At 39.6% G+C, this 15623-nt stretch overlaps 1 protein-coding gene across 1 annotated transcript in view; it reads right to left on the bottom strand.

Moving 5' to 3' along the window:
• Positions 1-10593: 10593 nt before the first annotated feature.
• LOC308642428 (organic anion transporter 7-like) overlaps positions 10594-15623 on the bottom strand; it is a gene marked incomplete at both ends in the record, with an annotated part of 35845 nt that continues 30815 nt past the window's right edge. Inside the window, 5 exons of the mRNA XM_081281337.1 lie at positions 10594-10654; positions 11568-11771; positions 12665-12773; positions 14275-14489; positions 15156-15271. Coding sequence (XP_081137463.1) covers positions 10594-10654; positions 11568-11771; positions 12665-12773; positions 14275-14489; positions 15156-15271 — 705 coding nt within the window. The remainder of the gene's footprint in view (positions 10655-11567; positions 11772-12664; positions 12774-14274; positions 14490-15155; positions 15272-15623) is intronic.

Genomic DNA, 15623 nt, shown 5'->3' with positions numbered 1-15623 from the left:
ATTTGAGGAGAAAATAAAAACCTTCCACGATAAACAAAAGTTACAAGAATTTACAATAGAAAGCCTGCACTACAGAACATCCTCAACAAAGTATTTCAAGAAGAGGAAATGAAAAACAATGATGAAAATCAGCAGAGAAAGGAATTACACTAAAGTAAAATCTAATCAGAGGAGAAAACAAGTCACGTTAAATACCAAAAAAAAAAAAAAATGGCTGGGAATACAAATCATGTCTCAAAAATAACCCTGAATGTTAATGGCCTAAACTCACAAATCAAAAGACATAGACTTGGACTGGGGATGTGGCTCAAGTGGTAGCGCACTTGCCTGGCATGCATGCGGCCTGGGTTCGATCCTCAGCACCACATACAAAGAAGATATTGTGTCCACCAAAAACTAAAAAATAAATATTAAAAAATTCTCTCTCTCTCTCTCTCTCTCTCTCAAAAAGGGGGCTGGGTTAGAAAAAAAACAAGGGAGAGAAATGAATTACAGTAGGTGGGGTAGGGAGAGAAGATGGGAGGGGAGGGGAGGGGAGGGGAGGGGAGGGGGGATAGTAGGGGATAGGAAAGACAGCAAAATACAACAGACACTAGTATGGCAGTATGTATAAACGTGGATGTGTAACCGATGTGATTCTGCAATCTGTATACGGGGTAAAAATGGGAGTTCATAACACACTTGAATCAAATGTATGAAATATGATATGTCAAGAGCATTGTAATGTTTTGAACAACTAATAAAAAACAAACAAACAAAGAAATTCTAGCCCATCAAATACAAAATATGTCAAAAATATAGTGCACCATTATCAAGTGAGGTTCATCTCAGGGATGCAAGCTTGGTTCAAAATACAGAAATCAATAAATGTAATTCATCACATGAATAGAAGTAAAAATAAGAATCATATGATCATCTCAGTAGACACAGAAGAAAACATTTGACAAAATACTGTATCCCTTAATATTAAAAACACCAGGGATAACAGGAATATATCTCAACATCATAAAAGCTATCTATGCTAAGCCCCAGGTCAACATCATTCTAAATCAAAAAAAAATTGAAAGCATCCCCTCTAAAAACTGGAAGAAGACAGGGATGCCTACTTTCACCACTTAAATCTAATGTAGTACTTGAAACACTGGCTAGAGAAATTAGAAAGGTGAAAGAAATTAAGGAGATATGGCTAGGAAAAGAAGAACTCAAATTAATTCTATTAGCAAATGATATGATTCTGAACCTAGAAGAACCAAAAATTCTGCCAGAAAATTTCTAGAACCAGTAGATGAATTCCACAAAATACCAGGATACAAAATCAACACCTATAAATCAAGGGGATTTCTGTACATCAGTGATGAATCCTCTGAAAGAGAAATGAGGAAAACTACCCCATTTACAATAGCCTCAATAAAATAAAATACTTGGGAATCAACAAAAGAGGTAAAAGACCTCTACAATTAAAACTACAGAATCCTAAAGAAAGAAATTAAAGAAGTCCTTAGAAGATGGAAAGATCTACCTTGTTCTTAAATATGCAGAATTAATATTGTAAAAATGACCATACTACCAAAACACTATGCAGATTTGATGGAATTTCAATCAAATTCCCAATGATAATCCTCATAGAAATAGAAAAATTAATCATTAAATTCATCTGGAAAAATAAGAGACCCAGAAAAGCTAAAGCAATCCTTAGCAAAAAGAGTAAAGAAGGTGGCATCATTATACCAGACCTTAAACTATATTACAGAGCAATAGTAACAAAAATAGCATAGTATTGGAACCAAAATAGACTTGTAGACCAATGGTACAGAATAGAGGACACAGAGACAAACCCACATAACTACAGTTATCTTATATTAGACAAAGGCTCCAAAAACATGCACTGGAGTAAAGATAGCCTCTTCAAGAAATGATGCTGGGAAAATTGGAAATCCTTATGCAACAAAATAAAATTGAACCCCTATCACTCACCATGCATAAAACTCACCTCAAAGTGTATCAATGACCTAAGAATTAAACCAGAGAAAAATTAGGCCTAAATCTACATCATGCTGGCTTAGGCATGGACTTCCTTAATAAGACTCCTTTACTGCAAGAATTAAAATGAAGAATCAATAAATGGGAAGAATTCAAACTAACAATCTTTTCTCAGCAATAGAAACAATCAGTGAGGTGAATAGAGAGCCTAGAGAATGGGAAGAAATTTTTACCACAAGCACTAATCTCTAGGATATATAAAGAACTCAATAAACTTAACACCAAAAAAACAAATAACCCAATCAATAAATGGGCCAAGATACTTAAGCACTTCTCAGAAGATGATATACATTTAATCAAAAAATACCTTTAAAAAAAGTTCAACATCTGTAGCAATTAGAGAAATGCAAATCAAAACTAAGATTTCATCTTGCTCCAGTCAGATGGCAGCTATTAAGAATACAAACAACAATAAGTGCTGGCAAGGATGTGAGGGGAAAGGCGCACTCATACATTCCTGATGGGACTGAAAATTGGTGCAGCAATATGGAAAGCAGTATGGAGATTCCTTGGAAAACCAGGAATGGAACCACCATTTGACCCAGCTATCCCACTCCTAAGTCTATACCCAAAGGACTTACAAACAGCATACTGCAGGGACACAGCTACATCAATGTTTATAGTAGCACAATTCACAATAGCTAAACTGATGCCCTTCAGTAGATGAATGGATAAAGAAAATGTGGTATGTATGCACATTGGAATATTATTCAGCATTAAAAGAGACTAAAATTGTGGCCATTTTCAGGTAAATGGATAGAGTTGAGAATATAATGCTAAATGAAGTTAGCCAATCCCCAAAACAACAAATGCAGAGTGCTTTCTCAAATTTAAGGATGCTTATTTATAATGGGGTTGGGTGGATCATGGGAGAATTAGATGAACTCTAGATAGGGCAAAGAGGAGGGAAGAAAGTGAGGAGTCATAGGAGTAGAAAGATGGTGGAATAAGATGGAAATCATTAAGTACATGTATGAAGACATGGATCGTGTGACTCTACATCAAAAATATGAAAAATTCTGCTGTATATCTGTAATAGGAATTTAAATGCATTCTGCTGTTATATGTTGCATCTCATAAATAAACACTCAAGGTCACTGCAGATGAACTGGGCTGGCACAAAATAATCACTCATAGACAGAGAAATATCTTTTTCTTTGGGTCCTATGATGGCTCCTCTGACTTTATGGGTTTCTGAAAAGAGAGAGAAAGAGGAGCATGTGCTGAACCATTTTATTGGGGAGAAGCCACTCAAATGAGGCAAGGGGTCAGGTTTCAGGGGATTGAGTCTAGCTTCATGATGTCTGCTGTCAGGAGGTTGACTGACATCTAGGAAGGCCATGCCCAAAGGCAGAGCAAGAGAAATGGAAACACACAAAGGGAGTTTCCATGGAACATTCTCTTCCAAACAGGGCAAAGGGAGTAGGATTACAAAGGAATAGGTGAGTATAGCTCAGCGTCTGCAAGTGATCCCTACACCTGGAGCCATGCCTTGCTATCTGAGCTGGGGTAAAGCCCAAGTTACTGGGAGACTTGGCACTATAGTGCCAGACAGAAGGTTATAATTGATCAGTGCCCAAGGGCATCAGGAATTGAAGGTCTGCCAGCTCCTGACAGTCATATATAACAAATTTAACTTTAAAAAAAAAACAACCAAAGTAATCTTTTGGTATTCTGAATATTGGGGAACAATTTCACTGTAGTTTTAGGAGGTATCAGTGTTGTAATGGAAAAATTTTTTTCAATATTTTTTTTTTAGTTTTTTGGCGGACACAACATCTTTGTTTGTATGTGGTGCTGAGGATCGAACCCTAGCCAGGCGAGCGTGCTACCACTTGAGCCACATACCCAGCCCGAAAATTTTTTTTTAAATTTATTTATTTTTCTCCATTTTGGTACTAGGAATTGAATTCAGGGGCACTAACCACTGAGCTACATCCCCAGCCATTATTCGTATTTTATCTAGAGACAGAGTCTTACCGAGTTGCTTAGTGCCTCACTTTTGCTTAGGCTGGCTTTAAACTTGAGAGCCTCCTGCTTCAGCCTCCCAAGATGCTGGGATTACAGGCATGCACCAACACACCCCACCTTTTATTGGTTCTTTTGAATTAAATATAAAATTAGGATTCATTTTGACATAATTTTAACAGTATGCAATATAATTTCTTCTAATTCAGTCCCCACTACTTCCCTTTTCCCTCCCCTCCTCCCTCTGCCTGTTCCCTTCCCTCTATTCTACTCATCTTTCTGCTATTTACTTATAGTTTTTGTTTGTTTGTTTGTTTTTTGTAAGATTAGTGTCTTGTGGATACACATGATGGTGAAATTCACTTTAAGTGGATTTGGAAATAATTTTCAGATTGGACAATGGGATGATACAACTTTGTGGATGGGTCCTTTTGGAATAATAAACATAAAAATGGTGGTGATTGATACAGCTGAATGAATTATAAAAATAATTGTTTCTGCATGTGGATTTACTTCTAGTGATTGTGAGGGATGTTCCCAATGTGAAAATATCACAATTAAAAGAGTGTTAGTGAGATGAATGCACAACCAAATACCATGTGTTACCCAACATTGCCATGTAGTTTTTATAAAATAGTTGAGGATGCCACAATGGGGGAATGAGGCACTATAGTGGTCATGAAAGTAATGGCAGCAGAGGAGCCTAATGATAAGGGGCACCAATGGCATCCTTTGTTCACTAGAAAACTGGGGGCTTCTAAGAATAGAGTTGGGTGTTGCCATATAAAAAACCCAATGTGAGAGGGCTTTGTAAACAGGTAGTATCTTTGAAGAAGGTGTTTGAAAGGGTAAAGTTTCTAAGCTGGAAACCTTGAATTGAAATGTAAAAGATTAGGTACTATTAAGTTCCTCTGTTACACCCAGATTCCTGAGATAGTTAAGACAACGCCCTACTGGCCATTCAGCCTAGGGCCCAGTGCAGTTTGTCACAGGGCCCGAACCAATCAGTTTGAATGTGTACCCAGTTTAGAAGTGACCAATCACCCCTGCCCAGCCTGTTCCCGCCAATGAATGGACTAATCATGTATCAGAGTTGTTGTTCAATTTTCCCGCGCCTCATGATGATTTGTTCTGAGCCCCCCACCCTCCCCAAAAAAGTGTACTTAAGCTCTGCTTGACCTCTGCTCTGGGCTCTGGGCTGCTCTCCCTTCTTGAGTGAGCACAGAGTCCCAGCGCGCTGGAACGGATCCAATAAATCCCCCTTGCCATTGCATGAAGCTAGTCTCGTGGTCTCTTTCTCCGACGTTTCGCCGGACCCTTACAGTGTTAACTAAAAACTTAAAATTGTTTACCTGCTGTTCACAGAATTATTTAAACCTCTGGGTATAAGGCAAATCTGTGTGGCTGATGAAATAATCTAATGATGCCTGCCACCCCACTCTGAAATATTGAAATACAGTTAAGCACTATCTCACTAACAACCACAGTTATGAATATCATGAAATTATAGAGTCCACTGTGCATAGTGAATGCACATGTTAAGCAGTGTCACACTGTTAAAGCCTGTCCAGAGACCTTTTATCTTTGCTTCTAGAGTTCTACTGAAATATGAATCTTCCTGCTGAAGCCAGATTTAAAGTTAGGTAGTCAGTGTAGTTAGGTAAATCTGGGTCTAATATCAAGTGAAATCTAAAATGGAGGCCATGCTGAGAATGACTCAGGGAAAACACAGGACAACTCATGGAATGTTAATGAAGTCCCGAAAAGGCCCTAGGCCAAAGTCCACCTCAAAGAAACAGCCCCCAACAGATTTGGAGATAGCCCATCCCAGAGAAGTGATAAGCCCATCCCAAAAGTCCTTCCTGCCGTTTGGCCCACCTGTGTCCTAACCCTTCCCACCTACATTCCATCACCAAAACTACAAAAAGGGGAAACAACCGCACTTCCACGGATTCCACCTCTTGGGTCCCCTTCTTCCTCCGGGAGAAGTCTTTTCTGCTGTCCTTTAATAAACTTCTAATTTCTACTCTGACCTTGCCTCGGCGTGCTTCTTTGGTGTTATTCTTCAACATCGGGGAAGCAAGGACTCATCACCGGTCAACAGCGGTATCACTGCCCTGATTTCCTCAGAATAGAACTTCATGATATAAAATCATTTAGTTACAGACTAAAATTTTATGCTCACCTTTGGGGTATCTCATTTTATATTTACTTTGTCCCTTTGATAGTATTCTTTGTGGTTTGTTGGAGGACAACAAAAAACTGGCAACTGGATACTATTCATTTCACCACATAAATAAGCTAACCTAGCTCATTATCTATACTGTCTATACCTGTCATACTGGGATCTTCTGTTATAAGCTTAGTAAAGAGACTACGATTGGTCTCTTGAAATCGTGACTTTACCAAAAAGTATGAGGAAAGGGAGCACAAAAATAGATGTTAATAGTATCTAGAACACTTTCAGGGAATCAATAATTTCATCTTCTTTTGATACACTTTCCCTTACTTGAGGAATTTGATATACCTTCCCTTACTTGGGGATTTTCTTGATATTTTTGTTAATTAAACTCCAATCTTTGTAGTCACCTGTGGGGAGCCATTCTGACACGTGATTGGGTGACTCCCGTTAAGGGCCTGAGGTGCTCTGGCTGTGTCGGAGCTATCCCGACCCTTTCCTGATGAGAGAGCCCATCCGTGTGGGGGTGTGCGTGACCACTGACCCCGGAGACCCAATCACTGACCCTGACCTTGGAGTGCAGCCCCCCCTCAACCTTCATTGGATGGAATTCTCCCCTGAATCTCTTGTCCCCCAAATAAAAGGTTACTCCCAGGCGTGTTCGCTCTCTCTCTCTCCTGCTAGCCCAGAGTAATCCTCGCTGCCCTGCTGGGCGGCTGGAGGCGGGAACCAGGGAGGTGAGCCGTCTCGGACCTAGCAATATAAATAAGGTAACTGGTTTGTGTGTTTTATTTCGATCTCTTCTAACTAACTTTATGCCTAGAACCTCATTAATGAAACCACTGCACAGGCCGTGTGAACCACAAACCAGTTACCTTATTTATATTGCTAGGTCTGAGACCACTCACCTCTCTGGTTCCCGCCTCCAGCCGCCCAGCAGGGCAGCGAGGATTACTCAGGGCTAGCAGGAGAGAGAGAGAGCGAACACGCCTGGGAGTAGCCTTTTATTTGGGGGACAAGAGATTCAGGGGAGAATTCCATCCAATGAAGGTTGAGGGGGGGCTGCACTCCAAGGTCAGGGCCAGTGATTGGGTCTCCGGGGTCAGTGGTCACGCACACCCCCACACGGATGGGCTCTCTCATCAGGAAAGGGTCGGGATAGCTCCGACACAGCCAGAGCGCCTCAGGCCCTTAACGGGAGCCACCCAATCACGTGTCAGAATGGCTCCCCACAGTCACCCTCATAAAATACTTTGAGTTGAGCCCTTAATTCTTTCTTTTATTCATTGAAAAATTAAACAATCCCTAGTCAGACAAAATCAGTTAATTCTGTCTAATGTATCTTCATCACCATGATAAAATCAGAGTGAAACTTATAGCATTTTCTGACCTTATGTAGTTTCAGCCCAAAATAGAAAAACAATATTCAGGATCTAGTTTTGTGTAGTAAAGTGTTAACTCAGTGGTTTGGGATTTTCAAACACTTCCCAGTCCAAGTGAAAGAAAGCCTTGTTACTGCTTTGTGGAAGATGAAACCCTTTGGAATGTATTACCTGTTAAGGGTGATGGTATATAATTTGGGCCTTGGGACATAAAAATGTATTGGTTCTTTCCCATTGATGTCACAAATGCCTGAGGCTGCATGACTTATAAGGAAAAGAGTTTGGGGCTGGGGATGTGGCTCAAGCAGTAGGGTGCTCGCCTGGCATGCCTGCGGCCCGGGTTCAATCCTCAGCACCACATACAGACAAAGATGTTGTGTCTGCCGAGAACTAAAAAATAAATATTAAAAATTCTCTCTCTCTCTCTCTAAAAAAAAAGGAAAAGAGTTTTATTTATCTCATGGATTTGGAGAATGAGAACTCCAACTGAATGATTTCAACTCTGGTGAGTGTCCCTCAGTTTGTGTCCCTTCATGCATATGGCTTCAGAGTGAAACCACATGCCAGAAGAAGAGTTCATATGGCAGAACAAGAAGGCAGAAAGCAGGGAGGGGCAGGTCCTTCCCTAGCAATTGGGAGCAGGAAGGTGGTGCTCAATTGCTCTCCATCTGGTTTCTATTCAGTAGGAAAAGCTCCTTCAGGGGAAATTTTCAAGAGGAATTTGTGTTAGGAACTACTGATCTCATTATTGAAGATGACAATCACAGGAATTTGGTACTAATAAGAGTACATGTTGTTGTATCTATACCAGGTGACATGGGTCAGAAACTTTTATAATAAGTTTGTGGAAAGAGTTTGAAAAACTTTGGGGAAATGGGTTTCAGAATCCCTAGACTTTCAAAAACGATCTTAACAGGTGACTCCAATGGGGCTTAGATCAGAATACAGACAGAACTGTGGACAGCAATGGTTATGCTGATGAGTTTTTTTGGATAGAAATGAGAACTGTCTTGGAAATTGGTCAAGGGGTATATGTCTTAGGTTCTAAAAAAAGATAAATTATTCACATTTTGTCCATGCCCTGAAAATTTGAGAGGCTCAATAAAGATCATGGACTAATTGCTGTGATGGAGGAAACTTCAAGACAGCACAAATTTCAAACATTTTCATGGGTATTGCTGGCTGCGTCAGTCATGTTTACAGTGAGAAGAAGTAAGTTTAGATCAGCATAGAAATGAAAACATGCATTTTGGCAAGCAAAGGAGCATATTAATAGTGGCCAAGGAGACAGCATTTGATCAAGAGATTAGAGACATTCCAAAGAAACCAAGTATAGTAGGAAAGGTACCTTTGGACTTCTCAGGAATTGACAAGGCCCCATCAATTCCAGGCTCAAGGATATAAAAAATATAAACTCATTTCAAAGTCTGCTTTGAGAAGGAAGCCCCAAAGTGCCCTCATCAGCAAGACCACCAAGACAATTGCTGTCCTGAGATTTGTTTCCTGGTATCAGCTGGGAAGGCACTCAGAAGCATATACAGGCTTGGTTGAAGTCCATTCAGATGTAACTCCCATTAGCAGCAAAACTTGGCATCAACCAGGTGATGCTGGCTTCACAGGCTTGCAGAAGGGAAGAGTTGTGGGTCACAGAGGCTTCCACTGAGATTTCAAAGGAAGGTCTGGGAGGCCAGGTGATGTGTGGTGGGGTTGGAAGCCCTGCAAAAATCCCTTGATATAATGATGTGTGAAACTGTTGAGAGTGAAAGTGAAGCTGCTGTGGAGAAGTTAGAGGGCCCAGAAGTACAGAACACTTGCCATGGGAGGTGCCATCAGTGACCTGATCCAGCCCAAGAGAGTGGCCTTATGAGCTACAGCCAACTAGTCCACAAGGATGGGTCTGCTCCAGTCCTTTTGATCTCACATCACACCCTGTGTCTGAAATACTATACATGGAATTACAGGATTTAATCTATACTCTGATGAATTTTGGTCCCTTCTATGTACCTATTTACCCCCTTTGGAATGGTAATGTGTCTCCTGCCTCTGTCCCACATTATTTGTTGGAAGAATATAGCCTTTAAAACAGGGAGTCACAGCTAAGAGTGTGCCCTGATTTTTAGGGGAGACTTTGGTCTTGGAGATGCTAGAACGGTTAAGACGAAGGGAGTCTTTGGAAATTAACTCAGTGCATTTTGCATTATGGGATACACATGAAATATTGGGCATGGGGGCAGAATGTTAAAGTTTAGATCTGAAGTGTGCCCCAATAAGTTATCTGTTAAATGCCTTATCACCAGCTGGTGGTATATGATTGGAAGGTGATAAATATTTCAGAAATTTGTACCTGGTTGAAGGGATTTAAATCAGTGGGAACATGACCTTGAAGGAAGTATTGGGATCCTCATAACTTCCTCTCTCTTCTTCTTGTCTTCAATGAGGTAAGCAGGTTGTTCCACCATGGACTGCCCAATATAATACTTTCCATTTCCATAGACCCAAGGCAACAGAGCAAAGCAAACATGGAAAGAAACTTCTGAAATCATTTGCCAGTATAAATTTTCCCTTGATTTAAGTTATTCCCTTGATTTAACTCAAGTATTTTGTTATTGAGACAGAAAGCTGACTCACATACCAGTATTAATTTTTATGTGTATTTGGAACTACTAAGTTTCAAGTTTTTTCAAGGGTGTCAGGTTCTTCATTGTAATTATTCCATAGAATGCTCTTTCTATAAATTCAGAAAGAAAAATTTTTAAAAGCTAATTCCATCTCCCTATTCAGAAACATTTTAGGTGTCTATGCTATACAAATATTCTCTCATATATTTCAAATAATTACAGTTTCTTTCAACTTCTTATGGTTCATAAAGTATCTTGTATACTATAATTTAGATTCACCATTATAAATGGGAATTGTTATTTCTTTTGCTTCTAGTTATTTTAATTTTTTGCTGGTATCTTGGAGTAACCTTTATATTTCTTCCTTTTTCTTGCTTTTTGATTAGTATCCAATTTGTGAAATTCCTTAGAAGTGTGTCACTTTGATGGAGGTATCTTCCTGCTCTGTTTTTCTTGAGCCTTTCCCACTAGAACAGATATGAAAAAAATACATGATGAAAGAAATACAAACAAGAAAGGACATGGAGAAAGCATTATCTCCTGCATTCTTTAGAGCAACCTGATCCTTTCCCCACCAACCTTGGTTAAAAAAAAAAAAAAGACACCTGCCCATGTATTTCAGTAAAACTTGTGAACTAAAAGTCAAATATTCCTGTAGTATTTGGAAGGCAGCTTGATGGTTTCTACTGTCATCCTTGGGTACCATGTAATTCTCCAAAAGAGTCTTTGGGATAATCAGGGAAGCACACAAAATTTTTAAAAATCTTTCCCAATCATTTATCATTTGAAAATTCCTTCATTTGCCATTGCATTCTTTTATTTTGTGAATACTTTCATTCCTAGTGAAAACAAGATGGTCTGAATCTCACAGGCAACACAACAAGACTCCTCCCCTAAAATGTACTGTCAGCTATGGAAGGGCCCTAGTCTTATCATGATCACCCCTGGGTTCTTCAGTGACCAGGGAAGAGCTCAAGCCTATAAGAAATGACAGTGCCAGACAGCTACCAGCAGTCATTGGGCTACAGGATAGTAGGACATAGAGAGTGAGATTTGTCATTTGTAAATGTGCATGTTTGTGAAATACCTTCAGTTACACTGTAGCAGCAAGGACTGAGTAGATCTAATGGTGTTGCATTTACTACTAAACCTACTGGGGAAGTTTGAGGAGAAATCGATGGCATGATCTAGAAATCTTCAGGGGAATATCTGAGATCACTGGTTAAAGCCTATTGCTTTTACTAAACCAATGGTACTGACCACATGGAAAGGGAGTAAGTCTACAATTTCCAGAGACACATGGCCCCAGTGGATTCTGTCTTCTCATCTCAGATCTATGGTACATAACTCCTCTAAGGAACCATGAAAGGGTTCACTCACCCATTTTCTATATCTTGGAGGGAGTCAGGCAGTTGATGATTCCTAGTTTCTGGAAGGAGGAAGACAACAAAGCTAATAAAGATGCAGGAGGCTCCATAGATGATCCAGGGCAAGGGTTCAGCATATGTCTCCAGGGTCATCAACAGGGGAGCCAGAGCTGCCCCCAAACTACCGCAAACTCCAATGATTCCAAAAGCTGTTGCCCTTGGAGCACAAACAAAAAGGCATAATAAATCTGTTGAGAATGCACATGGGTTTGTGTCACCTTCATGCATTAATTATGGGAGACCTAAAGGGGTATGCTTTGTCATGAGAAGTTTGATGATGTGCTCTTGCTTTTGAAATTTTTGTTGGTTTGCTAGCAAATTTTCTCAAGTTCACAGTCTATTAAGACACGTTTTATCATTTAGAAATCTATTGTTCATTTATTTAATTTTGCTTTATTGCTCATTTATTTTATTTTCTTATTCATTTACTTTATTTTATTGCTACTTTTCAATTATACAAATTATTGCATACATTCGTATATGAACATAATTTTGTCAAGTTCATTTTATAGTTCCTCCTCTATCCTGCCTCTTTCCCATCCCCTATTCTAGAAATTTCCTTCAATTATATTGAAAATTCATGGTTCCCCACTTTTTTCTTTCTAGCTTTCATATATGAGAAAACATTCAACCCTTGAGTTCCTGAGTCTGGCTTATTTTACTCTGCATGGTCTTCTCGAATTCCATCCATTTACCTGCAAATTACATAATTTTCTTCTCTTTATGCCTGCATAAAACTCCATTGTGTATATTTACCATATTCTCCTTATGCACTCATCTGTTCATGGACACCTGGGCTGGATCCATAATTTGGATATTGTCAGTTGCAAAATAGCATCTCAAATTTAGGTGACTCCAAAGAATACATGAGATGTACATTAGTGGTATATTATCACACCTAAAAGTACCTAGCAAAAGGCTAACTTTGAGTAAACTGTGGCTGTAATTGTTATCATCACCATTGATTATTTGTGTTTTCTTTGCTTGAAAAGTCAATGATTTGGAAACAGGTCCTTTTTACCCTGATAGAGAACCTGTGAGATTTTGTACCTGATGACGGTGGGGAGCAGTTCGTTTGCCTGGGTAAAACAACAGGTAATAGAGGCAAAACAAATTCCTCCTCCCAAAGTTGTCAGAATCATACGCACAGTCTGCATTTCTGGAAAGAAGATGATCCAGGAGAGTCAGGATCTTAGATGAAGGTATTGGTATCCCCCAAATCCAAGTGGAAAACACCCTTATTGGAGATATTCACAGTGTAAAATATACTGTGGATAAACTGCACAGGAGTGAAGTTTGTGACCAAAATAAGTTATTATCTGAATATTTTAAATTATGGTGAATAAAATGTTTTCAATAATTTTATTAATTCTCCTTGCCTCTCCAAGATTTGTCAAAGAAGGAGAGAGAATGCTGGATGCAGGAGGAACTCGTTCTTTTTCTTTCCAGTGTCTCATGTATCATTTCTGTGGAAGATAGGACTGTGATGTGGAAATTACTGAGGAGTCAGACCCAGGCACCCAATGTGTTTAAAACCATGATCCATACCCAGTAGTGACATGGAGTGAATATCATAAAAGACTCTTATAAAAGAACAAGAATACTATATTAATGGACAACCTGGAGAGTAGCCAGATCTAGTAAAATGCATCAAGACTAGAGAATAAGGACTTCTCTTATGGAAACATGTCACACTTTGGAAACCACTGAAGGAAACTTTCATATAGTCAGTTACCTACTCTAAGAAGAAAATCTCATGAGAGCTTGAAATCTTGGAGAAGGTTTTCTTGCAGAGCAGCAAACTGACATTATTGTTCACATTCAAGCAAAATGGAGCCTATAGTTGGGCGTGATGACACACAACTATGATCTCATCTTTTCTGGAGGCTAAAACAAGAGGATTGAAAATTCAAAGCCAGCTTAACCAATGTAGCAAGACCCTAAGCAATTTAGCAAGACCCTGTCTAAAAATAGTACAGGCGGGGGATGTGGTTCAGTTGTTAACTGCCACTGTGGTACATTCCTGGTACTAAAAAAAGATAGTGAGAGAGACTGAGGAGTGGAACCCACCAATGTGGGATTTTGTAAAACACATTACAACAACAGAGTTCAGCAAAGCATGGTGATGGATATGTTGTTGCTGCTATACACCTCTTCTCACTTGAACACAAGGGGTTTTATTTCCTTAAGTCAAAACAACTCTCCAATCCAGGGTTGCATTTCTGGTTACCTACCATGAGACTAATGTATAGACACACAGAGTTCAGGAATAAATTATCACTGAAGGTGAAGTAATAAGACAGAGCCAGGCAGAGGAAGTGATAGTGCAGTGTGGTCATAATAGCTCATGATGGTAAGTCCAGACTCTTTATGTTTGCAATGGGTAAATGTTGTACTGCTGACCTAGAGAAACTCAGAACTCAGTGGCACCATGTTCCAGGTGCTTATTGATCATAATGAAGAGAAGCAGGCATCTGAACAAACTTTACTGACCTTTGGCTGTTTTCATAGCAACCTAATGGCAAAATCTGTCCTAAATGCCCAACTTGTGTCAGGAAGACCTTAGAACCCAATTTTTCTGATTCCAATAGGTGCAACCTGAAAAATCCTGAGGGAAGTGGGGAACATATTTCCTTTTTCACCCTGTGCTCTTTTCTCACCTGAAGGCACAAATACGATGGCCAGCAAAGTGATTCCCATCATGGACATGAAAAAAAATATGCTTATACGACGGCCCCTGTGTTTCAGCGCCCAAAGTGAAAGATAATTGGCTGGGAGTTTGACTACACCAAGGAGAACCTGGACCAGGAAAACATTGATCCCCAGGTGCTGGAGGTGGAGATTCAAGCCAAAAGTAGGCAGCACTATTGCAAATCTGTAGCAAACACACAGGAAAGACACATGCCACAAGGGTTAGCAGTTATATCCTTTAGATAATGGTAATACTGGCTCAGTCATTTGTTGGTGTTAAAACATACAGGCATATCTCTTTTTTGGAATATGTACCTATGGGTGATTATTTTTTAATTATTAACTGTACTAAAACAAATGTATGATGCTGGAGGCCATCAGGGATGTTTAGTTTGGGGGCATGTGAGGAATATTGTGGAAATACAATACAATCCTTAAAGGGTCTTTAGGATTTTAGAGTTTTTCAGCTCTTGATCTGAGTGTTGGAAATATCTTTACATATGTAAATATGCAGTGAGTTACATATATTTATGCAATTCACTCTTTGAAATTTTACCTCCATTAAACAAGCAATGAAGAAAATCAGAGACAACGTCTGTTCATAGTTGGAGTTTGCAGCATCAGTCTCTGGTGTGAGCCTCGCTGTGTGATATGATAAACAGGACTCCTCACTGTGCAATGGTTCTGTGTCAGTCTTTACATGACCCTCTGACTGTCCACAGCCATCGTGGTGTTCTTTATGTCTTCCTCATCTTTTATCTCCAAAGCTGTGCTCACCACATATTGTACACTTTGAAGGAAGGAATAAATTCTTTCTCCACTCTTTCTGTAAGCATGGTGTGAAGCCTACCTCACCAAGGACAGGAGACAGATCCGTTTACACAGGTTGGGTGTGTGGAACAAGTCGCACAGAGTAGGTTTTGTCTGTGTTGCCTTCAGCTCCTCCTTCATGGCGGATCTCACAGCCTTCAGTTAATAACAGAGACAACAAATTGTTCCATTGTCAGAAAATGATGAATATTGAGGAAGCACTAAGCAAACACAGAAAACAAGTTCAATAATTTCATTATCTAGTGGAAAATATAGACATTGAAATAATAGAAGGTATAAAAGCAGTGTGCTAGGCGAACTCAGTAGTTCACAGAACCTCAGGGAACTTGTGCAATGAAGACACATTAGCAGGAAACTGGAGAGGATTATACAGCATTGAAAAGAGAGTGTATGTTAGAGATTTATATGAGGAAGGAAACCAAATGATGAGTTAGGCTACAATCCTACAATCCAAAGCCCCATTCATACTAGATGGCTATAGAAGTGT

This window comes from Spermophilus citellus, assembly GCF_964194105.1.
Source record: "Spermophilus citellus genome assembly, chromosome: 2".
In the NCBI taxonomy this organism is placed as follows: domain Eukaryota; kingdom Metazoa; phylum Chordata; class Mammalia; order Rodentia; family Sciuridae; genus Spermophilus; species Spermophilus citellus.
This window is presented reverse-complemented; position numbering and strand designations above follow the sequence as displayed.